Raw genomic sequence first — 27499 nt, 5'->3', positions numbered from 1 at the left:
CCTGCTGGACAGCAGCATCCGAGGGCCTGGCGCCACCCGACCCCTTCCGCTCGGGTCAGACCACTGGGGGGGCACGAGCTGCCGGGGCCACTTGGCCTTTGCTCTGCTGGGTGGGGTGAAGGGCCTCGCGGCAGGCCCTCGAGTCGGACAGTCCATGTGGGGTGGAAGCTCCTCGCTTGAAACAACAGCCGAGGCTGGCCAAGCAGTCCATCCCTAAACTGACCTAGAGTGCCCAATCGATCAGAGTACAGCTGGGGCATCCCCTGGCAGGTGGCCCTGCGCAGGGGATATGCTGTCTTAGCATCCCTGCCTGCACCTGGGACAAGCAGGCTCTGAGAAACATTCATCGGGAAGGGACTGAAAGCCAGGTGAGTACCCGGGCCCCTGGGGGCCCCAGCGGGCAGGCCTGGGTGCTGCCTTCCCCCATCTTGGCATCGCCGGACCTCACGGAGGTCTGACTGAGCAAACTCGGAGAAAAAGGACCGTCGGGAAGGGGCTGAGAGGCAGGTGCGTACCGGGCCCCTGGTGGTCCCGGCGGGCAGGCCCGGGTGCTGCCTTTCCCTGTCTCGGCATCGCCGGACCTCACGATGGTCTGACTGAGCAAACTCTGAGAATAAAAGGCCATCGGGAAGGGGCTCAGAGGCAGGTGCGTACCCGGGACCCTGGGGGCCCCGGCTGGTGGGCCCGGGTGCTGCCTTCCCCAGTCTCGGCATCGCCGGACCTCACGGAGGTCTGACTGAGCAAACTTGGAGAAAAACGACCATCGGGAAGGGGCTGAGAGGCAGGTGCGTACCCGGGCTCCTAGGAGCCCCGGCGGAGCAGGCCCAGGCGATTCCTTCCCATGTATCTGCATCACCGCACCTCACGGAGCTGAGAGGCAGGCACGGACCCGGGCCCCTTGGAGCCCCCGGCGAGCAGGCCCGGGTGCTGCCTGCCCCTGTCTCAGAATCCACACGGAGGTCTGACTGACCCTCTCCCTACTAATCCGAAGGAGAATTACCCCCCTTTCTTGTAATCCGTGCACACAAGGTGACAGAGGAGACCCAAGGCGCGAATGTGCCCGACCTCCTGGAGCCTTCACTGGGATCGATGAGGCAAATGAGCCCGGCCATCTGGTCACCCCATTGGAAAGCATTGCATGCAACCAGATGGCCAAGGGGAAAGGTGCGACCCAATGACGGGCTCGAAAGGGAAGCCATCTGGTCGCTCTGTCCCCCAACTAAAGAGTGAGCGGTCGCCGGGGCATGGGGGGCCGGAGGCCCAGGGCCCCAGCCATGGAGGCTGCGAGGGGGACCCAACAGACCCTCTGACCATGGGCCCGCGGACACTTTGAGAAGCAGGGGAGGCCTGCACTGGACCGACGGACCCCCGTCCTGGGCCTTTGGCAGAGCAGCAGGCCTGGGGACGGGGCCCAGGGCCAGACCACCCGACCCAGAGCCCGACGGGGCCCCGGGACCCAGCCGGGGCTCCCGGGCCCAGAGGTGCAGGGGAGGCCTCCATGGGCCCACGGGACCCCATCACGGGCACCCTGCCACACGGCAGGACTGAGGACACAGCCCGGGGTGGGGAGGCCACCCTCTCTTGGGCCCTCCGAGGCCCCGGTCGGAGCTCCTGAACCCAGCCAAGCAAGGGGAGGCACAACGGAACCCCGTCCCGGGCCTTTGCAGAGCGACAGGCCGGGGGACAGTGCCCAGGGCCGGAACACCCGACCCGGGGCCCAGTAGGGCCCCTGGATCCAGCCAGGGCTCCCAGGCCTAGAGGCGCAGGGGAGGCCTCCCCGGCCCGCCGGACCTCGTCCCGGGCACCCTGCCACGCTACCGGAGCGAGGACGGAGCCCGGGGGGGTGGAGGCCACCCTCCCTGGGAGCCCCTGAACCCAGCCGAGCAGGGGGAGGCCCGTGGGACCCCATCCTGGACAGCCTGCCACGCGCCAGGCCCGGGGACGGACTCAGGGCTGGGGCGGCGTCCTGGCCCGTCCAGCTGCCAGCTGTGGACCGCTAGGCCGAGAGGGGTCCCGGAGTACCCTGTCCCTAGTAATCCGGAGGAAGGCTACTACTCTTTCTGGGAACCCGTGCGCACTGAGAGAGTCAGGGAACCCTAGGCCCGGGGGAGGACTGCCCGGCACAGATGGAGCCCGTCCTGGGCACTTTGCCACGGCCCTGGCCAGTCGGAGGGTGGGGAGGTGTCGTCTGGGCCCAGCCCATCTGGTCCCCGGCTGAGAACCGCCAGCCCGGGAGGGGTGTCCCGGCATACCCTGCCCCTATTAATCCGGAGGAAGGCTACCCCTCTCTCTGGGAACCGGTGCGCACCGGGAGGCTCAGGGGACCCTAGCCCGGGCGTGCTCGACCTCCTGGAGCCCTGGCTGGGATCAGGGCGGCGAATGAGCCCCCATCAGGACTTCAAGGGTGGCCCGGCCATCTGGTCGCCCCATTGGAAAGCGTGGCATGCGATCAGATGGCCGGGACCGAAAGGACGCCCATCTGCCTGCCCCGAGCCTTCGCTGTAGGGCTCCCGCCTGCCCTTGCAGGGCTCGTGGGATGTGCTTCCCATGGGCTCGGAGACCCCGGCTGGGCCTCAGGCACGGGGAGGCCCGCAGGTGCTTTTGGGCCCCGGAAGCCCGGGTGAGGACTGCCCGGCACCGATGGAGCCCGTCCCGGGAACTTTGCCGCGGGCCGGTCGAAGGGAGCCCCGGAGGTTGGGGAGGTGTCGTCCAGGCCCAGGCCATCTGGTCCCCGGCTGAGAACCACCAGCCCGGAAGGGGTGTCCTGGCATACCCTGCCCCTAGTAATCTGGAGAAATGCTATCCCTCTTTCTGGGAACCCGTGCGCATCGAGAGGCTCAGGGGACCCTAGGACCGGACATGCCCGACCTCCTGGAGCCCTGGCTGGGATCCGGGAGGCAAATGAGCCCTCATCGGGACTTGCAGAGCAGCCCGGCCATCTGGTTGCCCCATTGGAAAGCATTGCGTGCGACCAGATGGCCAAGGGGAAAGGTGCCACCAGATGGCCAGGACCGAAAGGACTCCCATCTTCCCGCCTCGAGCCTTCGCGGTAGGGCTCCCGCCTGCCCATGCAGGGCTCAGGCCTCCCGGGGGGCTTGGGGACCCCGGTTGGGTCTCAGGCACGAGGAGGATGTCCGGAGCTCTTGGGCCCGGGCGCCCAGAGAAGGACTGCGTGGGACCCATGGAGCCCATCACGGGCACTTTCCCAAGCTGTGAGCCGGAGGAGAGAGCCCCCGGATGGAGGGAAGGTGTTGTCCGGGCATAGCCATCTAGTCCCCGGCAAAGAACCACCAGCCCGGGAGGGGTGTTCCGGCATACCCTGCCCCTACTAATCCGGAGGAAAGCTACCCCTCTTTCTGGGACCCCGTGCGCACCACAAGACTCGGGGGACCCTATGCCTGGATGCGCCCGACCTCCTGGAGCCCTGGCTGGGATTGGGGAGGCAAATGAACCCCATCGGGACTTACAGGGCAGACCGGCCATCTGGTCGCCCCATTGGAAAGCATTGCGTGTGACCAGATGTCCGAGGGGAAAGGTGCGACCAAATGGCCGGGACCGAAATGACACTCATCTGCCCGCCCTGAGCCGAGCTGTAGCGGTAGTGCTCCCACCTGCCCTTGCAGGGCTCCGGGGCTCTGCACCAGGGACCCTTGTCCCCGGCAGATGGACACTTGGCAGGCTGCGGGACGGGGGCTCCCACGCCCCAGGCCCTGACTGAAACCCAGCCAGGCCAGGGAGATCGGGGAGCCTGCCCGGGCACGAGAGACCCCTATCACGGGCACACGGACCCTCAGGACGTGCGCTCGTTTTCCACACATTTTTTCCATAATTCCGCGTAGTGGCGTCACTCCAATTCAGCCCAGCCCTAGTCCTAAACTGCCAGATGGGTGCGGTGCGAAGGGCATAGTCGGGTGGGGGAAGGGGCTCAGATTAATGGGTGCCTAACCTGGAGGTAGGCGTAGGGGTAATCAAGCACCTAAGCTGGGACACTAGGTCACAGGTGGCGAGTGTGTAAGGTTTCTGATATGTTGTAAGGTGTGGCGAGGGACGAGAGAGAGAGGTACACGAGGAATGAGAGACGAAATATTGGGGTGAATGGGATAGACCCGGGGCTGTGATCCATGTGGGAAGGACGAGTTCTCTGGGCTACCTGAGGATTGACTGTTTACCAGCAACCCCGGAAAAGACAGCAATACCACAAAACATGCAGCCTATTTTAATAGGTTATGGCACATTTACACGCGGTTTTCCATGCCACACCATTCACATTACAAATCTGCAAAGATTAGACAGGAAAAGGCATTCGATAGTGCTTTGTCTTTGATAAACATGTGAGTGAAACTACCTCCGGGTTCTTGAACAGGAAACATACCCCTGACACCCAAGGCCAAGCCTTTAGTGTCCCCAACATGCTTACTTGGAAAGGCACAAACAAGTGCCTCGTGGGTGAGGGACAGGCTCGAATGCCATTTCATTGAGCCCAGAAGGGTAAAATCTGTCACCTGTTGAGTAGCGCTAGGAGCATTCCTATGGCCTGTAAGAGTGAAGTAAAACACAGTCACCCACAGGAAGTGCTCGAGGCTGTGGCCACAGGATAGGGGTATGCTTTTGACCAAGTAGGCAGGGCGCTCATACGGGGTGGGTTCGATACAATGAGGCCTGTAACCCTGTGAGCTGAGGGACCACCTCGGACCCGTGGGAGAGGGACATGGCTCTGACCTGAACAGAAAAAAACAGCCGTCTCACATATGGGAAAGGGACAGGTTTTAACCTTGTGATGCGGGCAGAGCCAAAACTGGGGGTGGGACAGGTAGAGCCTGTAGTCCAGAGAGAAGGCAAAACATATGACCTGAAGCAGATTAACAGGCTTCTGATTTATGGAACGCCTGAACTCCTATAGGCTAAGCATGGTTCTCCGGACTTTCGTCTACAGAGCCTTGATGCCTTCAGGTAATTGTGGGCTTTACACATTTAAAATCAAATCCAATGGAAGAGGCCTTTCACGTGGGAAGCGTGATATGCCGTCAGGCTGGAGAGGGGCACATGCATGTAACCTGAGAGAGAGCGCTGGCAGGAGAGAGGCATGAGAGAGAGGGAAGACCTGTGCAGCGCGACACCCCTGCGTTGTAGGGCTAGGCCTGGTCGTGAGAAGGGTAGGCCAGTAACCTGGATGAGGGCTAGCCATGTGAAAATTGAGAGTGACAGGTCTGTAACCGTGGCAGCAGGAGAGGCCTGTGACCCCGTTGACAGGCTTTCGAACCCTTGTGAATCTTCCAAATGATGGAAAATCACATTCGCTTTTATACACAAGCACAACTTTCTAAAGAGTTGGTACTTGCTGTCAATTAGCACACTGACTAACCTCATCTCTGATCTACTTGTCCAACAAGTCTGTCTTTTGCTGGGTTTCTTAAGTTTTTTGTTGTTGTTTTTTTTTTTTTAATAGGGTCGGTAATTTTTTTTATTTATTTCCATTTATTTTAGATTGTCATTATCAATAGTGCAGCAAGTGCAGCCACACCTGTGCCAAGGGGCATGAGGTGCCCATTTTATCCTAATAAGAGTAGTTTTTTTTTCTTTCAAACCAGGATTGCTTTCCTGAAATAAGGTCAAAGGTGCCCTTGCTACGTTACAGATGCCAAGAGCATTATCGAATGTATCTCCATGTTCACCAGTGTCTTATGAAAGAGAACCATTGATTCCACACATGAATAAAGGAACAAACTCTGCCACGATAGCAAACAGACCAATATGCAGCTGGTAACTCGCTGCAAACACGTGGTGAACACTTTAATACAAGTCATGTTTAAAACCGGCTGTCCTGGACGTTTTGTAACATTGATTATCGACAGGATGATATCTGCAAGAAAAGCTCATTATTGTGCCAGGATAAAATGATGAGCAGATTTCAAAAATGACAACTTGGACATGCCACAAAAATAGAAGAAGGAACAGAAGTATTTAAATGAAAGCTTTCGGCAGCATAGAAAACACACGACAGTGAGAAACAAAGGGAAACAGAAATACATTGTTTACACACAGTATAATGTGTCTTGATTAAAACTGCTAATTAAATTGTAAATGGTACATATAAAGACTTGTATCCCTTTATGCCTAGTTGACTGTCGCGTCAATTGCGGTCAGCCTATGTCCATATAAGGGTAAACTGCCCAATACTTGATTTGGAGGGATACTTACCGAAGTAATATATTCTATGATGACTGAAGAGTGATCAGTAGGGGATGAGAATAATTCAAGCATGCCACTTGTCACCTTTTGTTTCTCTACTGACATAGGAATGGCATGTGCCACTTACAGGGCAGTCACTTGCATGTATTAAAGGGGTTAACTGACTCAACCTCGAAGATAACCATATCTCCAGCACTCGCATGCAAAGCTTTTTCATTCTGTATAAGAGCAAATACAAACAAGCATTGGCATAGCCAATAGGTCTCGCCTTTGGGACCTTATAAGTGTTTAGCCATGCAACAGTTGCATAACTAAATACTTATAAGGTCCCAAAAGCGAGACCTATTGGTATGCCAAGCGGCCGTGCGGCCGCGAAAGTAATCGCGGTAAAGCGCGGCGCGCGCACCCGCGCACATGCACTGTAGCTCTAGGCTGGCCTGGTAGCACTTTTTGGAGCCCTCTCAATAAGTCTCACCAGACCAGCGCATGCGCTGGGTCAGGCGAGACCTAAAAAACGAAGTGCCTTGGAAAGACAACAGAAGATCTCGAACCTGCAACTGTGCAAATCCTTCAACTCTTTGCCTGGGTATGATGTGCATCTGGGGAATGGAGAGCCTATGGCGAGGCAGGTTTGGAAACTGAGACCGACATTCACATTAGGGCCCTAATTACATATTGGGACATTGTCTCTATGCTCCTGTCGCACACAGTGTACCCAACAGCGACTGAGACAGTGCGCCTGATTATACTATAAAATATGCCGTCATGAGCACAAGCACGAACTCTTGACATTTTACTCCTGCGCTGACGAGAGTGCATTAGTGTAAGAAAGAAACCGCAGCGGTTTGAGACCGGACTCTGTCTGAAGAGGGGAAAGGGATCTCCAGAAAGATGGTGCGGGGGGCGAGGGGACACTGACTGTGCGCCACCTCGTAGGGGAACAATCATTGCATTTTCGGACAGCTTCTTTCACATCGTGCCAGTGTCTGTAGTATTGCACAGGTTCAATGGCACATGGTTCCCTCATCCGCAAGGGGCCACAGAGCCAGGCATTTCACGAAGAGCCCTTGTGATTGTGCTGAGTACCTCTGATGCCAACAGGTGCACACAAAAAGGATTTGTATGATATGGTTCAAGGAGTCCCCTGAAGAACGTTAGTTTTGTGGAAATCTCGATGTTACTCATAGACGGAGAAGTGGAAGGTTCTAGACACCGGCCTTGCTTATCTTCATGGGTTCATACCAGAACCCGTTGCAACAACATGCGAGAGATCCAAGTACAGGGCCCATGTCCAATGTGGCGGTGGCGGCGGTGGTGAAAGCTCCCAAAAGACCCAAACCTCAGTTTGCTTCATGTTCATAAACAGTTTTCCAGAAGGAAAAGGAGAACAGATGGGAGATTCGGAATATGTAAATTAATGCTTTTTTTCTCAAAAACTACTATTGCGGTGTAAAAATAAATAAAATGTTGGTAATGCTTTCTCAATAGGTGCAACCATTTGAGTGTGCAATGCTTCTGGCACGGAAGAACAGTGTTCTGTGCTTTGCATATTACTCTGTAAACCCATCAGGCTGAGGCAAGTGGAAGGCCTATAGGGTGGTTTTAACATTAAAGCGGGAGACTTCAAACTTGTATTTGAGATACTGAGAGAAGCAGAAAGAGCAAAATTCAAGCCCATGCCATTTTCTCGTCCCCCAATTCTCAATCAGCATCTCAAAACACATCAAGAAAGCAAGTGCTGTGGGCCAGGAGAACACATAGTATTATACATTTTATGTAGCGCTTTCCGCACAGTATATTGTGGCTTCGTAGCACTGTACATAACGTATGATTAAACTTAATGACACTTGGTTACCAACCCCAACAGTAAAGACCAATCTGTCCTGCAGCGATTTGAAACTCTGACTATAACACGAATCAGTGAGCTCTTAGCTCGCAGGACAAGATTTGAAGCTTAGTTTACTTTTTTTATTCATTGTATACAAAAGTCAAACTCGACATTCCCTTTGAAGTACAAAGTCTGTGCTAAGCTTCCCACAAAAACTGAATATACTGGTATCTCCACAAAGAAGTTGCAGTAACTCTTAACGGAGTACCTACTATTCACATGTAGTCACATCTTGTTCCTGCAGCTTGAATCTGCAAAACGTGCTTTGTTCAATGAGAAAAACGTGTTGAAAGAAACCCACAATAAGCATCAGGCCGGGACAGTTTGTCAGCACAGTGGCGCAGGCGCAGTAGCACTATTGCTGCAGTGAGGCTCAGGAGGGCCCGCTAAATAAAGTTCAAGCCGTCGCATAGATGTTATGCAGAGGCCATCCCATGCAGGAATCCGCACCAGCTCGTCCTGCCATACCAGAGCTCTGATATCACTGTGTGACAGGCAGAACCACTGCTGGGAAACCCGGAGCCGATGGCCAGCGAGAAACAACGTAAAGCACAGCTCACTGGCGTGGTCTCCAAGGTATGGTTCAATGCACCGGCTGCACAGCTCCGCGAGGAATAGAAACTGCAGGATGTGATGCAGTTTGTGCAGCATGACACTCAGTGTAACAGTGGCCAAGCCGCCCAATCGTAATCTAATGCAGAGCCAGAATTCGGCTTGACCACCATTAATAATCTCAAACTGGAGCTAGTATTTCTAAAATAGGTCTCGGTGACCAAGCAAAAAGCCCGGCTTCGAAAGTGGTGCGCGCGCGCGAGCGAAAGTGAAAGCAGCGCGTTTGCACATATGTTTGCAATTAACACGAGACGCGGCGGGGGAGGGGCGGAGGAGCATTGAGAGAGCAATCAGGTGAGAGGAAAGCCAGATGGCGCCTGATTGGGTGCTGAAAGCTAGTGGCTGCGCGCGTGCACTCGCGCGTAACCGCCAGCGCTATGGCCAGCAAAAGTGTGTGGTAGCACTTTTAAAAGCCCACTTACTAAATGTCTCGCAGTTAAGCGCATACGCGGGCTGATGCGAGACCTAAAAAGGCTTAAAAGCATCTCGTAGGCACACATTATATAAATTGAAGTTCATTGTACTAGTGGCATTCAGAACGCAATCTTTTATTGTCTTAATGGTACAGCACCGCAAAGACCAATCCTAACTTAAAACAAGCATTTGCAATGCAATAGGTCTCGCATTTTCGAGAGTTTGAACTATTGGCATTATAAATGTCAATGGTTTTTATTTATGTGTTAAGAAAAACTACAAAGTGCGCGTTTACACACTGCTTGTAGGTTTTTAAAACCTATAAATAAAAGACATTGTCATTTACAATGCCAATAGATCAAACTCTTGCAAATGCGAGACCTATTGCATTGCAAATGCTTGTTGCTTTTGGCGCCCTAAGTGGGAAGGGTTTGCCAGTTGTGGGTCCCACGCTCACTGTGCCACTGAATTCAAGCTAGCTTGAATTCAGCTTGAATTTAGCTGGTGAGGGGTGATACCCTGAAATCAGCCCCACAATGCTTGTTTCCGGTCAAGGGAGAACCTTGCAGTTCGGGCTGGACTGTTCCCATAGGTAGCAGAGTCAAGACTCATTTGCATATGGCTGGGTCCAAACTAGGGTGGCGTGGTGAGCACAGCGATTATGGATTAATCCCAGATCTATGACTAGAGTTGAATTTTTATTTGATTTGTTAAGGATTTCATCTGTTATTTTGCTTCTGAATACTTAAGTAATCATTCTGAATCTCATGGAAATAGGAGATTCCGCCTGCTTGGTGTTAAATGAACAATGGGAATACTATACTTCATATTACAGTATCCACTTTTCTGATGATATATTTCGGCATGGAATGCTTGACCGAATTTGTCTCATAAAGTGGCCTAGAATTTGGGAATTCGCTTCTGCACATTGTGCAGGAACACTGATTTTTCAGTGTGACTCATTATAGGAAAACTTGTCATATCATGGCAGTGTTGCTTCCCAGAGTTACCAGTCTTATATTATCTGTTCTGCTTATAGAGTTCCCTCACTCCCATCAAGTGAGGGTGTTGTAGTATGTTTCTCTGTTTACATTCCTGTAGGTTTCTACAACGTGCTCAAGACTGCCACGCAGTCCGGCATTGAAGTGAGTCATTTATTTATCAATGTGGAAGAAGGCTTGCCATTTTGGGGGTCCCACTCCTTCAGTTCATTCTTGTTCCACTAATGGCTCTTCCAGGCAGTCAAGAACCGAACGGGTCCCTCTTCCTTTCCATGTTGTTCATTTTAGCTTTTTTGCGACTCCTGGGGACTCCTACTCCGAGCCTCCTTATCATTGTGGAATTTGAGGTTGTGATATTCACAAGCAATACATCTCTCCCTTCCAACTTTTAAGGGCAGGGTCCTACTTGAGCTTCAAGATTGGCTATCATTAATTTCTACCTTTTGCCCTCTGGAGCAGAGCTCAGCCAGGCTAGTCTCTTTTCAGACACATGCAGTGCTTCATTTCTGGAGGTAGGGTTGTAACGCTGCCAACTGTGAACAGAGATGCCCCTCCTTTTAGGGGCCATTTTCATCCCAGGGTCTGTGAATATTTCAAAGATTTGGAAGTCTGAGGGGGGCCCTAACTACATTCTGCAGGAATTGCCCATCATTTTACTTTTCACCACTGCCTGGAATATGTGATAAAGTAGCCCACCGTGCTGTAAAAGTGCTGTTCTTATTCTTGGTTTTTAAGGATTAGACCTACTCTAAATTCTATAGTTATCTAGGGGTGGAGTTCTTCATTTCTTCACTCACACCTGTTCATTCTTAGGTACTCCATATGTATTGGGAAATAGAAAGTGGCATTTTCCATGCTTCCCTGCTGTAAAAGGATATCTTTTGTTATACGGGCATTAGGCAGACGTTTCTCCTTACTTTTTCTCTCCATCTCCAACAGACTATTGTAGAGTCTCTTTTACCCACTGTCAGATTGTGTATGCCAACTGTAAAAATGAAGGATACTGGAAAGCCTTAATGAAGAAGTGTGCACTTCAAATAAGGCTGGGTTTCTCCAGCTCGGTGCCTCCTTGGACCATGTTGGCAAAGCAGCCACAGAGATGTCCCTGGGAATTGTGGTGGGCAGGGTTGGGTGGCTTAGCCGCACATTCCTTCCTAGGGAAGTATGGAAAGTGAACTTGAATCCTTATCTTCCACACACCTCTTACCCTTCTAAAATGACACGATGATTGCAATTGTTGTGAAACAGGTATTGGCCTTTTAGTTTGCAGTATACTGTTGAATAGTCTTCTAAGTTCTCTTTTGTATGGCATAAATAAAAAGTAATCATTTTTTACATGCTGAAAAAAATGTAAAGCCTCTGATATGTACTTAAGATATTTTAGGATTGTATCTATTTTTATTTCAATAAACTTACAACATGTGAATTCGCCTACATCCAATTGCCAGTGATGAGAAAAGGAAAGGGAGAAGTAGAGGGAAAAACTAAAATCATGAGTAACAGACATTCAAAATAGACAGAGTAACCAAACCATGCTTGTGCATATGATTTATTTATTAAGTTTTATATAGCGCGAACATGACCCACGGGGGTATCAGAGCGCTTTACAAAATACAGTTGTTGCACCATACAGTACAAAAGAGGTATATAGGAGCATATGGGTGGCATACGAGACTAGTAGTTATTAAGGAATGATCCAAGAGGGAATCTGGGCGCTTTACAATACACAAGTTATTACGTATTAGGTGGTTGAGGTGGTATGCATACATTCGATATAAGTCATTCAGTACAAAAGAGGTACACAATGGTATAAGGGTAGCATAGGATACTGGTAGTTATCATAGAATTACAGTCTTAGGATGTGAATTTGTTCATTAGGAGCAGTTTTACTTCTTTTTTGAAGGAGGTAAAGGAAGTGATCCCGTGAACCACTGGAGGTAGGGAGTTCCAAATCTTCGGAGCGATCCCTGAGAATGCTCTGCAATCAGTTCTCTTTTTGTGGAAGGATTGTGGTTTCAGTAGCAGAGAACTCACACTACGCAATAATCTGCATCCTCCTGAACGCTCAAGCTTTCGTGCTAAGTAGCTGGGGGGTATTGCTATGCAGGGCTTTGTGGGTCATGCAGGCGATCTTTAGGTGTATTCTAGCCTCGTACAGTAGCCAGTTCAAAGCTTTCAATGTTGGATAATGTGATTATTTCTTTTAGTTCCGGAGACCAATCTAGCCGCGGCGTTAAGCGAAGCCCTCAGAGGGGCAAGCTTTTTTTTTTGAAACTTTATTTATGGTTGAAATAAAAAACAATACAGAGAAAAAACAATACAGAGATCTCAGCGGTGTGTATAATAGACTCCAGTGTGAAAGATACATTACGACAATTCCGTTCCTTAGACCACAAATAACACATAAGCAAAGCTCCGGGCATCCAGGCCCCATCAACCATCACAGCACTTCCACCCCTCGAACCCAAACAGGAATACCCCAGAACAAGGACCCTCCATCCGCCCTGCAGTGCCACCCAGAACTTCAATCTTCATATTTGCAATAGTCCAGCCATGCGCAACCCACGACTCCGGGCCCGAAGCGAGGAGGCCCATAGCGCTGCAACCACCCCACGGCCCATCCGCTGTTGTATAACCTATCCAACCCCTGTGGGCACTATCCCCGAGCTGGCGTGTGAGTGAGAGGCGCTTGGCAGGTTCGCGACGTATGTTTTATACGGACCCCAGATATCTTTGGGACGGGCCACGGAGGGTAGGAGACTGGAGTAAATCTCGCTGTTCGTGTTGCAAAAAGCCATTGCCGTAAGCTGCCCTACCACCCCAACGTCGAGCAATTTCCCGCTTGGCTAGTAGAAAGCCCAAAGACGCAAGCCTCCGAACTGTCTTGGGGAAATTTGCAGTATAGCCCAGTAATGCAACCTCCGGAGTGGAGACCAATGTAAGCCCTAACATCTCTTCAAGGATTGTGTGCACTTGCGTCCAGAATGAGTGCAATATCGGACATGTCCAGGTCATGTGTGCAAAGTCAGCATGAGGTGCAGCGCGAGGGGCAAGCTTTTATTTGGGAAGACCGCATAGGGTGGTGCTTCCATAGTCCAATCTTGGTAGCACTAGGGCTTAAACCACCATTTTTAACTCCTTCTGTGGGAGGAAGGGCTTGAGTTTCCTTAGTATGCTCAGCTGATGATTAGCTCCCTTGGTGGCAATATTGATTTGCGCCTGCATGTTCAAGTGTTTGTCTATGGTGACTCCCAAGGATTTCGCAGAGTCAATGATATGGGGAGCACAGTCAAAGGAAGAAAGATGCTTCAACCATAAGTTGATCTTGGAGATGAGAAGGAATTCTGTTTTTTTTTTTTTAGTGTGAAGCATGAGGTGGTTGTCAGTGAGCCAACTTTGAGTATTCTGTAGAATTCTTCGTCTTGATTATTTGTGTTCTGTTATTTAAGAAGGAGGTGAACCATTGTAGCACTGAGCCAGTTAGACCCTTCCTTCGTTCCAGTAAGGACAGTAGGTTGTCATGCTTAACCATATCAAAAGCGGAAAATAAGTCAAGAAGTATCAATAGGCATGATTCATTGTGGTCAAGCATTTTTAGGATGTTGTCCATTATGTGGGTGAGTGCAGATTCAGTGCTGTGACCATGCCGGAAGCCGGATTGGTGTTTGTCTAGGAGGTTGTAATTCTCAACGTGGTTGCATAGTTGTATTTGCACACATTTTTCCAGCAGTTTCGCCAGAGTGAGGATGTTGGATATAGGGCCGTAGTTGTTAAGATCAGTGGGGGTGGGGAGTCAGACTTCTTTAGTATAGGTGTGACCTGCCCTATTTTGAGACAGTCCGGTATGGACCCCTGTCTCAAGGAGGCGTTTACGATCTTTGAACATAAGGGAAGAATAGAGGTTTTTATCATTTTGAATAAAGAAGGAGGTAAGGGTACCTATTAATTCCTGTCCCTTCTTCCACCATGCAGAAGTATTATGAGTCTGGCTCCGTACCTGCGGTAAGGCATACCACCCGCAAGTATATTGGGCATGAGAGCTCGCTAAAGGTGGTAGACAAGAATCTCAGGCAGGGGTCCCACATTTTTTCAATTGTATGGTCTACAACTGCTGTCAACTTCTCTACACCGAGCAGGTCCCAGACTTTGTGTGTATAATCTGCATGCGTGGGTATGATATCTGTGCCCCATTTTGACAGCAAAGCATGCTTTGCTGCGCACTGTGCCAGGGTTATGGCCCTCCCCCTAGCGGAGTGTAGTTGGTTCTTAAGGGCGTTGGGCAATCCCAACAAAATCTAGCTGGGGAAGCGGGGTAGTTCAGTGTTAAACATGTTATCAATATCTGTGAGGACCGCAGACCAGTAGCGGTTTAATTTAGGGCAGTTCCACAATCGATGGGACAGTGTGCCGGAACGGTTGCAGTCGCGCCAACATCTGTTGATTCCCTTCTTCCACTTAACCAGATGGAGGGTGTATAATACCAGTAGTGGGCAATTTTAAGGAGGGTCTGCCTGCCAGAGGCTCTACCAGCTGAGGTGCAAGCCGGCCATAAGATATCAGACCATTCTTTGTCCAAGAATTGGCGCTTGCGTTCTAGCTCCCACAGTGTCCTAGCCGGGGAAATCAAAGATTTAGATGAAGTGTTTAAGAGAGCATAAATATCCAACAGCAGATGCCGACCATCCTGCCTCAATAAGAGCCAACATTCAAATGGGGTGAGCGGCCTGCTAGCTTGTGGGCATATTGACGGATTAGTTACCCAATGGCGATTTCAAGATAGTGCCAGTGTTTGGAGTACGGCTGCCCAAAATCCTGTTGCACCTGCGGAAGTTCCAGCAGACCCCGTGCATCAAAAGATCCCCTATGCGTTTGCAGTTTGCCTCTTGCCACTGAGAGAAGGCCGTGCCATGCAGTGCCGGAGGTAAATCTGCATTCCCTATAATTGGGGTTAGGGGCAGAATGTTGCTTAGAGACACAAAGTTTAACCCAGGCCCCAAACGTGGCCCAAATCCTTGGAGAGATATATTCTCCCGGTGGACAGTTTCGTCACAGCAGCCACTGAATCTTCTAAATATGAATCCACGCCACTGCCTGATCGAGGATGCACCAATGTTTCTCTGTATATGGACATTGCCATTCCACCTAAAACCGCAACTGAGCTTCTTGATGGTAGCGCAGGAGATGAGGTATGCCAAGTCCACCATTTTTTACTGGGAGATATGCACTGTCTGTTTGTTCAACACGGAGGGAGGCGGTTGTAGAGGTATTACCTGCATTTAGTATATGATCTTAGGTAGTAGGGACATTTTGATGGTGGCTATTCGCCCCAGCCAAGAATGCGGACCACCATGCCAGGATTGTATTGGAGAGTGTGCCGTATCTAACAAAGAAGCGTAGTTGTGTGTCACAGCTCTCTATGGTTGGGAACAATTGAATGCCTAGGTAGCAAATTACCCGCATGGACCATGAAAACGGGAAGGTCGTGCCCAGGGACGTCTGCTCGGCCTGCATTATGGTAAGATTGAGAGCCTTGGATTTGGTGGTGTTCACCTAAAAACCTGATGGCCTCCCAAACAATTTGTATTCCTCCAGAAGAGGACGCAGCGATTGGTGTGGTTTAGTAATAACCAACAGCACGTCATCTGCGTACAACACTATCTTGGGTGGCTGGCTCCCCATCGAACCCCCTCAATAAGGGGGGTAACCCCGCGCGTGCTCCGTCAGCAGCTATATATAAAGAACAAACAGGAGGGGCAAGAAAGAACACCCTTGGCGCGTTCCGCTAGAGACGGGGAGAGGTTGAGACAGCGAGCCATTAACTCGTACACGTGCCACCGGGTCCGAATAACTGGCCAATATTCACTTACGGAACCGGGTCCCAAGCCAACCGCCTCCATGACCAGCCGCAAGAAAGGCAAATGCACTCGATCAAACGCTTTCACAGCGTCGATTGAGAGAAGCATCAAGGGAATCTGGGATCGTGCATTTTATCTATTTGGTGGAATATGCGTTTACAGTTATCACCGCAAGTGCGCCCGGGGATAAAGGACGATTGATCAGGGTCCACTAACCCGGGCATGATCCGCCCCAGTCTATTAGCTAGAATCTCAGGAAATAGCTTTGCATCTACATTTAATAAGGATATGGGGTGGTAGCAAGCTCAGAGCTGAGGGTCCTTCCCGGGTTTAGGTAAAATTAGGCCCATCTCATGGTCTCTGTAAGGACTACTCTAGTGCTAAAGGAATTGTTTAGCCATGCCAGTGTTGCAAATATTTTGTAAAATGCAGCACTAAATCCATCCTTGCCGGGTGCCTTGTCCGGCTTAATCTTCCCTATTCCTTTGAGGACCTCCTGCATTGTGAGATCCGATTTTAAGAGTGCTGCTGTAGGTTCCAGGAGTTTTGTTATGGGAGCCTGTTTCAGGTACATGGAACCGTCTGTATGAAGGAGGGGGTTTGCGGTGATTCTTCCAACTCCCTCACCCGTGTCTCCAGTTCTAAATGTTTGGCTCTCCTCTCCTTATTAAGCCGTGCCTCTATCACTATACATGTCCCCCTCACCACCACCTTAAGGAAGTCCCAGAGACTTGCTATCTCAGTGTGAGGCCTATCATTGATCTCTAAGTATTCCATAACTGTCCTTTCCACTTTTCTTAGTTGTAGGGGCGCAGGATAGTAATTCAGGGTTGAGGCACCACTTCCTAGATCTTGGGCAGGTATTGGGGAGATGCTGTGCAATTGTGAAAGGGGAGTGGTCCGATATGGAGGCCACCTCAATGTCTGCGTGGGTCACCTCCGGTAGGAAGTGAGTAGATGCCAAAAAATTATCGATTATTGCATAAGACTGATGTGCTGCCAAGAAGAAGGAATAGGCCCTTGTGGTGGGGTTCAATTACCTCCATGCATCAGACAGCCCTGCATCTGAGAGTCATTAAAGTCACTGCCAAGAATATGCTCCTGCTGGGCCCTCTCTGTTGGGGGATCGGTCTAGCTGTGCGTCGGGCACCAGGTTAAACTCTCCACCTATCAGGACTTTAACGTCTGGGGAGGTGAGAGTAGTCCCAACAGCCCGGCGGATAAAGGGCTCTTGGTGATCATTGAAACAATAGTGCTATTCTCTTTTCTGGAGCATTCAATACCCTGACATTAAGACTAACTATCTTATCCATGGGCAAAGTGGTAGAGTGTCGTCCATGAAAGCCCGCATGTGGAAGGGGTGCACCCATGCTGCCAGTAGATATGTTGAGGTGAAACAGTGTTGCATGTTAATAGAGCATGGGAACAGGTATAGAAGGAACAAACCAAGGGGACATAAACAACAAAGACACCAACTGGTGTAAAACAGTGAATCATGTAGTATGGGTCCATTAAGTTGGTAATCCGCGTCAGTAAGCATGGGAGTGTAAAGGTTGCAGGTTCCCTCTGTCGCAACCTTTCAGATGTATTCCAAAACAGGGCAGATATAGAGTTCATTTAAAAGTACTGTTATTGGCAGGAACTTCCGGAGGGCCATTGTATGCAAACACTAAAAATCCACCAATGTCTGAGGGAAAACTGGAGGGGATCCCACCCCACCCGACCCAATCCCTCATCTGATTGCTCCGGAGACTGATCACGCTGAGTGAGGTGCTGCAAAAAGGCTCTCCATTGTAGTTAACTTGCTCAGCCTTTTCCTGGACCGGGATTCCCAGAGGGATGTCCCACTCTGTTCGTGCCATCCAGGAGGAGTTCCTTCTCTGATAGCCCCGGAGCGATAGGGCAGAAGAGCTGAAGAACATAATCTTCCAGCCTGCCTTCATCTGCCTGCAACAGAACACCCTTAATTCTAATGTTTGATCTGTGAGATCTGTTTTCTAAGTCCTCCAGATAGTAATTCAGATCAGCATTGCGGTCTTTAAGTTCAAGGATCTTTCTGCGGCATGCTTCCAGCTCTTTCTAGCATCACCGTTCTTTTCCATGATATCCACTTGCTGCTTCAGATCACCCATTTCGCGCTGGAGGTCCTTTATTTCCTTAGTCATTTCCATCTTTAGTGTCGCTATGCCGTGTCTCAAGGGAAGAGGGATTCCATGAAGCCACGTGTGACCGGGGCCTCTTCATCCTGGCCCTTGCCGGGTTTCGGCAGGGAGTGAGTAGGTGACTCCGGCTTGCCTGGTCGACTCCGTCCACTTGGAGGAGATTTTGGTGGATAAATCCTTGACAGAGGGGTCCTTCTTCATTCTGGTGGACGTTATTTTGCTTGCCCCTAATGGCTCTAGTGAAATGTGCACGAGGCAGATGATGCACCCCCCTCGCTGGTGAGCAGTTGTGTCCCCCGTGAGCGTTTGGGGTGTCCGGGTATCGGCAAAGTATCTCGCCCCTGTCTTGGGTCTATCAGGCATAAAGAGCCTACAGGCCTATGCCTCCAGTGGCCCCCACAAGTGTCAAGTCTAAAGCTAATAGTCCCTGGGTGGGTATTATCAGGGAGTGGCCCTGCAGTATCTGCGTGTCCCCTGAGCTCACTCGGGCAGGGCCAAGCCGTCGCCGCTACGAGTACAAAGAGGCAGAACTCCCTTCTCCTCCCGGTGAGACCCTCGATCAGTGGGCCCGGTACCCGCACCAGTGTGATCTGGAGAGGGTAAGGGGGGGCTCCCATGCTCTCACCGTGAGCCCCCGCAGGAGCCAGTCCGAACGGCCAAGGATTCTATGGGCTTACACCAGGAGGGTGCTCCTGCAATCACTTTGCCTCCCCGGGGCTCAACACGTGAGGTTGGGCCATCGTCGTCGTCAACACTGCCGTTGGCGCTGGTAGGCCACGCTCTCTTCCCCTGCCCGCCGGGGCCTTTCGTGATCCCCGTCGCAGTGGACTGCTTCCCCTTTTGCGGTGGGCCCAGCTCTGGTCTCTTAGGTAACTGTCAGGCGGCGCCTCTTGGCTTCAATCTCCACCAGTCTCAGTGAGCCCCCACAGGCGCCCAGCCAAACACCCAGGCCCTCCGTTTTGGGCTATCTCCTTGAGGGTGCTCCCGCAGTCTCTCTGGATCCCCGGGGCTCACTGCTTGTAGGGTCAGGCCATCGTCTCCAAGCCACCATAGGCGCAGGCAGGCCACGCTCTCCTCTCCTTTCCGTCGAGGCCTTTCATATTCCCTGCAGTAGTGGGCCGCTTCCCCCTTCGTGGCAGGCCAGAGCCCAGCTCTGGCCTCCCAGGGAGCTGTCGGGCAGCACCCCCCGGCCTCGATCTCCGCCGGTGTCAGGGTCTACCCACGCCGCCAATCACCACAGCAGGCTATCCCGGGTTCGGCTCCCAACGAAGCAGTGTTGTCTCCGACCAGGTTCTGGATACTGTGCCTTCAAGAATGGAAGGGCGTCTCTCCTCCCTGGGCTCAGGGAGGCAGGCCCTGCGGCCTACACTGCACCGTCCATAACGGCCATCATGGCGTCTCATCGCTGCACTTCATCAAGCCGCAGAGGCCCGCACTTCACTTCCCAACAACAACAAAGGTGGCCTGCCGGTGCCCCTCCTTGTGGCCTCTCGACTCTTTCGGCCCCGGTCTGGTCCATGCCCCCAGACCTTCTGTTGTTTGAATGGGTGCGGCTGAGCTCCTAAGGGCCGTTCCTACATTGGCACCATCTTGGACGCCCCCCCACCCCTCCTCAAGATATTTTATATATTAGAGTTCGGAAGGGGCTCTGCTATCTAGAGGATAGATGAGTGAATTTACCGGTCATCATAACCAACCCAGACCTACTGTATTGAGCATATGCCTTCTCATAAGTCAACCATCGGGTATATAGTAATAAAAATATGTACCAAATTAAAGTTGTCAAAACTATATAAAATCATTCCTCAGAGGGTGTAATATTGCATCGCAAATCTATTCCTACGGTTGGTTTGAGTAGGACACTAGTACAAAACCCTATGGTGATGTGTGAGATTTCTTTTACCAAAATACCTGCCTGCAAGCTTTGACCACAGTGTAATAACAATCAACCGATGAGACCTATTGCCTTTAGTACATTTTTGCAATAAGTAAGTCAGGCCTTCTGTCTTTCTCATTGTTTCTTAATAAACAGATCAAGCCTAAGAAATCTAACCTAACATTTCCCAGTGCACCAGTATGGTCCATAGCCTTCACCATTGGCTTGACACCATAACCAACACAGGCTTACTGAAGAGTGCACATTAGCAACCATAATACATACTGCTATAAAATTACAAATATGTACAAAATTACAATTTTTCAAAACAATATAGAGTGCCTCTGAAAAGCTCCTAACCAGGATTATTGTAATGAAATTCTTCTACAATGCTATGAATTTGATTTTGAATTACGTTTGGTAAAAAATAAATAAATGAATTAGTAAATAGTAGATTAAAAATATTTTGTAGGTTTTATTTTTAGAAATCTCCTATATAATAGTATGTTTATATTTATTATATATTAAAAATTACAAAACATTATGTACAGAATGAATTTAAATGAATGTAATTATTTTAAAACAAAGTAGTTATATTTATTTTTAAATTATAAAAGGTTATTAAATATTTTATTATAAAATACTACGCATTTCTATTTATATATATTTTTATGCCATTAAATGGATGTATATTTTTTTAAAAAGTAAATAAATCACTTCACTTTAACATAATTTCCTGTAGCATTCCATTGTACGTCTCTGCCTCCATTGTTTTTTTGGAGGGTATTTCAGAACCAGTGGTTGTTAATGTGCGATACTGGACTTTCTCCAGGTCTTAAATGGAATACATTTAATACAATTTTATGTCCTTTTGGGTCGTAGTATCTTTATAAGTGCAGTTTATGAATATCAATTTGCTTATTATTTTGTCGGTGGGTTCTGCCTCACCCTAAACCCCTCCTTAACCCTTCCTAATTCCTTCCTAAACCTCTCTAATTTAATAGAAAGTATTCCCCATTTTCCAACTGGTCCCTCTCATCTGGCCCACATTTACTACAAAGTAGTAAATTTACATGTGTGAGGATCATCCCATAGAAAATATGAAAGGTGGAGATTTCCACTCATAGGTTTGAGCATTGCAATTACTTTAATAGTAATACTACTTTGCGTACTACAAATGCAGTTTCCAAATTGGACCTCTGTCTCACTGGAATCCTAAGACAGCACAGAAGTGAAAGATGTAGATCTTTTATGTATTCAAGATGGTGTGCCTAATATGAATTAAATATTAAGCTTGCTCTAGGGAACAAATATCCTTGTGTTTGTTTTAGGAAACAGAGTGCAAAGACCCTGCACAGCTACATCTGGCGCTACATCCTGCATTCCGTGCATGCCAGGGACATATATGGATCATCCTTCCGGTCTTACAGAGTGCTTTAAATGTAAAAATTGTGATCACGGTAAGGAAGTTGCATTTCAATATTCAAATCGGTTTCAGTATGTTTAAAATATTATTGTTTTATCCCATAACAAATGTAGAGATTAAAGTGAAAGAAAATAGCTCAACGATTTATGGTGTATTAATTCATGTGTAAAGGCCAGGGTAAGTAAACATTGATCATTTGTATGTACTTGGTATCAATGAACAGACTGTACATTAAATCTAAGTTACTTAAGTGTTGCACATGCCATCAGACTTACATCCCAAAGTCAAAGGTCCAATGGCATGAGTCGAAATTGTGATAGTGTAGGATTTCTCCTTGGTTTTGTGCAAACAATTGACATTCTTATCTCAGGAGTATTACTAGAATCTACATCAGTTGTAGATTTCAAGGAGTACTCATCTGCATAGCATTTCCACATATGGTGTGCATGCCAAGTGGAACTTTCATCCTGTGGAAATGTGAAACAAATGCGGGGTATTCCATGCAACTTTTCGATCTCCATACAAGGAATACTATTTCATAATAGAGAAATCCATTCTTGAGACCCCAATTATATACTTTGGTGTTTCATCTCCATATCCAGCATAAAAACACACTGCCTCATGCTTTTGATAAAAGTACGTTTATATGCTTTTTCAGGGTGGGGAGCAAACTGCAAAGAGATATGTGAATAGAGAAAAGTTTGTGGGCGTCCACCTACTTTCAGCAGTAGGCCCAGGCAGGATCACTTAAAGACCTGCCCCTACAGTAAGTTTATAGTTGTGAAATAGCAATCACACTAGGAAAAGTTATTTATTTGTAAAGCTGGTTAGTTAGGGTAGGAGTCTACCAATACCAATTGCCCTTTTGATTGGATTAGATTTATTTTCTTGCCCTACGATGGAATTCGATACACAAAGTATTTGTGAATTGAGCCCAAAGTTGGAAAACCGCCTTTGACGTTTGATTGCTGTGTTGTACAGCAGTCTTTCTGGGAGTAGGGGCTGGAAGAGATGGAGAGAGAGAGAGAAAAAGGATATGAGGTGGATTACATTGTAGGAGATACAAACAGTTGCCTTTCCAAAGAAAAAACTGAATACTGGTTAGATATGAGTTGGTGCTCAGGCGAAAACCGTGAAACAGGGCTGGTAGTTATATAAGGTGAAATACGTTTTAGGATGCTTCCAAATTACATCGAACAGTTCCAGTCTGATAGACTTGTCTCAACTACAATTGTACAGTGTCAACTTTGCAGCAAGGGGAAAATTGTTCATGGCACCCATTTGAAGTGTAAGGTCTGGAAGACATATGTGAGAGCTGATCCAAATGTCACTGCAGAAGAGCAATGGCGTGTTTCACTCCGCCTACATCCAGCAGCCTGTTTCCAACTTGTGACTTTTGCTTACTCCAGAATGGATGCGAAGATCACGAGTGACAATTTTCCAGCACTGGACCCTTGGCTTTGGCCCTAGCTCCTGTACATTTGACCATAAATGGGTCACAAACTGCAATATTAATTGCAGCACCAACAAGTCTCCTGACAAGGAGACTAGTGAAAGTAGAGGCTGGAGATATACAAGAAACATTTGACAGGTGGCACTAGTAACATCGTAAACTGGGAGGAGTGGAAGGTGGAAGACCAGGATTGGAGTGCAGGTGCGATTTGTGCCTTCCTCGCTTTGTCATCAGGTACCGATATCGATCGTGGCAGTGGTCTCTGCTTGCACCATGGTAGCAGTTTCTTTATGGCATTTGGAATCTCAGATACTCTCCCTTTGCTAAGTCTACGGGCCGTGTAAGTTCTAGTAAGGTGCATAACATAGGCTAACTGAAACTTGCAATATCCAGCTTACTTATGTTCGAGAGATTTAATTTTCTAGAAAATAATGATTAATTTAGACATGCTTATTTAGCAAAGCAAGGCTGCACCATCGGCTCCATTGTTGTATTGTTTTCTTCCACCATCGAGTTTGGACTTGTGCTCTTGTGCTTCGGTTCAACATCGTCGTTCTGCACTTTCTCATTCATACCTTCTTTACGTAGGTATTGTTATTGAGTTATTGATCATGGTAATCTCTCTCTTCCATTCAGTTCGAGGACTCCCGATTCGTTTGGGCAACATGCCGTCAACCGCAGCCCGGCGTAGGCCTTCGGGGCCTTACTTAGCTCCTTAGGCGTATTCCCCTCACCATGTCCTCTCAGTGATGGAACGGATCCCTTTTTAGGTCTCGCCTGAGCCAGCGCCTTAGCGCTGCACTGGCGAGAGCTATAGAAAGCGGGTTTTGGAAGTGCAAACTAGTGCTTTTCAGGCCGCCAACTACAGTGCATGTGCGCCGGGCGCGCGCACCATTTGTTAGCCTCCTGATCACTTTCGCGGCCGCTTTGATGTTCTCAGTGAGCCGCGCGGCCACTGAGAACATCAAAGCGGCCGCGAAAGTGCACACCATATGCTCTGCTTGCATCTCCCTCCTCCCTTTTCGTCACTTGTTGTTGAGAGCCTTGCACTGGAAACGGTTTGATTCTTGCGTCTGTTTAGAGCCCCATAACAACGTTCACAAAAAGCTCCCCGGGTTCTGTGTGTGGGAACCTTTCAGGATCCCTTGTGCCCACGTGCAGACCTCTCTACAACCCAGTCCTCGGAATACCTAGACGCTACGAGGCGAGTGTGTGAAGGGAAGTACGTCATCAGAAGAGAACTATGTTACAGTTTATTATCTCATCTCGCTGCCTGTCAGGGTTGCGCGTTCGGATCCATCACATGAGGCACAATAACATGACTAACCATGACTAACATTAAAAAGACGAGAGCACGAGACTATTGTCCATAAGCATTTACGGGGGGATTTCATGCATGCAGAGGGTGTCCATAAAAAAAGAGACAGAAAAGCCTCATTGCACAAACCTTTGTCGATATCACGCGTCTCCTAAAAGTCAGTGCCTTACTTTAAAATTACATCGTTTTCATTTGAACGATTTTCCAGCCACCTTTTTGTTCGGATTTTGCGAACACGTGTGTTCTTCGTGGTAAAACAAATGAAACATTCTTATAACAACACACACCAGTGCAGGGTAGGGACCGGGCCAGAAACAATGCCTGCACCAGTGGATATAAAAACAACATGCATTTCTGAAACTTGAGTCACTGGCCTGACTTATCTGTACAAATCCTTTAAATAAAAAAAACTGTCACGTGTAAACCCATATGGCCTAATTCTGGCTTGTAAAGCATTCATACCTTATTGCTACCAGGGATAAAACAGGCAGGAAGTAAATATACGACAAGGCAGTGACAATAAAATGTTGAACGACGTCCATGCCTTACTGGTGAGAACACAATCTTAGCCGATGCATTAATTATTGCCAGAAACGTATGGAATTTACAGGAGTCTCATTTTTATTCAGATGTTTTGAATCGAGTAAAACAAACGATGTATATTTTAGTAGACACTGAAAATTGGCATCCATCTCTCTGCTCAGGTCAAGCTGTGCACCCCCTTGAGCACTGCCTACTACAAGGTGCGCAGTCCTTACGGGCCCCAAACCCTTTAAATATGAATATTTACACAGATATCGATTTTTAGATAAAAATGCAGTATTCAAACACTAAGGAGCGCAGAAATGAATAAGGTATATTTCCCTTTCATCCGATGCTGTCCATTCAGGAAAAAATTATGTATATTGGGGAGGCTTTTGTTTCTGTAAACATCATACAGTAAAATTTCACCAAAACGAATTGCTACAATTCTTTGGTGTCCCTGCAGGCTCACAGCAGTTGTGTGTCGGTTTTTTTAAGAAATAAATTAATTCTATCGTACAAAATAATAAAATTCATATGCAAGACATCAACAATGACAGGACTACAGCAGTCACTTGCACATACATTCCTACAAGTCTCGGGGGAGGGTCTCTTTCTGTTCAGGCCCCGGTGTCCCTGGGGGTGCATTAGGAGTCCTTAGCATGAGTGCAGGATGTGTCTGCTGAACAAGCAGCATGCATACGAGATGTGCTTCCCAAACCACAAATAAATTGACTGAGAGATATCTCCCACCCACCCCCGCTTTCTGGCTCCCCTCCCCTTCTCTTTCAAAGCGCTAACAGCCAGGCCAGAGGTCATGTCCCCATCAATGTTTCCCACTAAAGATGAACCATCATAATGTGCAGAGCGCTTGACATGCGCCCCCCCCTCCCCCCATGTGATCATCCTTACAAAGCCTTGTTGGAAATCAAAGCCCCTCCCAGACCCAAGGGTGAACAGTGAAGCAACCCCCTCAATATGTGTTTGGGACGGATGAGCGCAAGCTTGGCCGACCGGGACTGCTTTCCCTCGTGTCACTGTGGTGCCAGACCTAGATAAACCAAGCATTTGCAATGCATTAGGTCTCGCATTTACGCGAGTTTGAGCTATTGACATTGCAAATAACAATGCCTATTGGCATTGTCATATACAATGCCAATAGCTTTAACTCGTGTAACTGCAAATGCTTGTTGTTTCTGTCCTTAGTGCCATGCTAAGTACCCTTGCACCGACCGCACTGGATCTGCAATCTGTGCCTTTCCTCTTAACACGAGGAGTCAACTGCAAGGCTTGACGCACCTTCAGATCAAAGAAGCCCCTGCCCGACCGTCGAGCTCAACGTCTCTAAATGTTATTAAGGAGCGCATGCGACACACCAGACTTAAATGTTGATCAGAAAGGTGCTATAGAGAGATGAGGTGCATAGTTGGTGAGTGGTAGTGAGGGAATTCATGGAGAAGGAAATGGGGGAAGGGCGCCAAAAAAGACTGTTGCACTAGTGCTAGGGCCAGCCCTGGCTGTGAGTGTTAGCCCCCGCCCCCAAGTTCAGGTCTAGTTGCGCCCCCACGTCTCGGCACCTTCTGAGCACAGCCGGCAGGACCCGGCCCACTTAAAGCCTTGGGTTTGGGGTTACTTCCTGTTTCTGTCTGCTCACTGGCGCAGCGAGTCACAGGCATGAAGTAAGTCTGTTGACACCACGGGATGGCAGATCAAAGCACGTCATGCTTGCAGTCAGGGCTTTAAGTGGGATGAAAAAAACATGGGGGGGGGTCTCTCATAGGGGCTTGGCTAATGTAATTAAGGGAGTGGTTTGAAATACTTAAGCTAAAAATCTGTACTTCGCATAGTGTGCTGCCCCACTGGTATTTTGCTGTGTCTGTCTATTTATCCATAAGTATAAATATATAACACAACGAGTAACATTACACTTACAACAAGCCAGGGCTATTGGCTTTGTCAATGGTTGTAAATTGCATAAGCTAAATAAGAAATAGCTATGATTTTGTTGTATATAATATTGGAAATGCTTCTTTATTTGTGGGCAAGGTTGTGGCTAAGGCTAGAGCTGCTGTCTTTCGAGCTGAGAAAGTAGCTTCTAGCCTCACGTCGCTCAACATCCTAAAAATCAAAGCTTGTAGTCTTGCTCATTTAATTTGTTAATAGAGCTCTGCACCCAATCTGCACCGCTCTATTAGCAAATGAAATGGAGCAAGTCTACAAGCACAACGTGTGCCTTCAGGTAATTCTGAAAGCACAAGTCCGGATTGTAGACTTCCATAGCTGTCAAGGGATTGCTATGTGCGACGTTGTCATATTTTCAGTGTAAATATGAGTGACATTTCAACCACTATGGGTGACACTTTCTGGCAAACTAAATCAAGTAATAAAGACGAAGGAAACAAATGTAAGCAATTACACCCATCTCAGCATTGAGAAACTCCAAGAAGAGTCGCTTCATATGCCACAGGCTGTATTATTGCAAGAGAAAAGAAGCTCATCAAGAAAATCATTAGCTGACAGAGGGTCTGCCCCGGTCCAGCGTACCGCCCACTACCTGCCAAGCTGGCAGTAGCTACCATCACATCAGCTACAGCCTGTCCCTACAGGCTCTACTGACTTAGTGACACCCGGCATGATGAGAAGTTAAATTGACAGGCACCACAGTGGCCCTCACGTTCGAGGCATGTGGGCTGCTGAATTCATATCTGTGCATAGATCGCCGCCTAGTGTTGGGTCCGGATGATTGCATATTGTTGTCCTGGAAGAGTCTTTGAAGTATCACG

General features: G+C 48.7%; 1 protein-coding gene across 2 annotated transcripts in view; it reads left to right on the top strand.

Annotated features, from left to right (window-relative positions):
* TNFRSF14 (TNF receptor superfamily member 14) overlaps positions 1-27499 on the top strand; it is a 368403-nt gene that overhangs the window by 89793 nt on the left and 251111 nt on the right. Inside the window, exon 3 of one of the 2 annotated variants that reach the window (XM_085609199.1) lies at positions 21329-21457. The exons of the other annotated variant lie outside the window; for it this stretch is intronic. Within the exon in view, the coding sequence (XP_085465325.1) occupies positions 21329-21457 (129 nt within the window). The remainder of the gene's footprint in view (positions 1-21328; positions 21458-27499) is intronic. 2 annotated transcript variants of the gene reach the window in all.

The sequence above is a fragment of the Triturus cristatus genome, chromosome 1_2 (assembly GCF_964204655.1).
Source record: "Triturus cristatus chromosome 1_2, aTriCri1.1, whole genome shotgun sequence".
In the NCBI taxonomy this organism is placed as follows: Eukaryota; Metazoa; Chordata; class Amphibia; order Caudata; family Salamandridae; genus Triturus; species Triturus cristatus.
The sequence above is the reverse complement of the archived record's forward strand: the minus strand, read 5'-3'. Positions and strand labels throughout refer to the sequence as shown.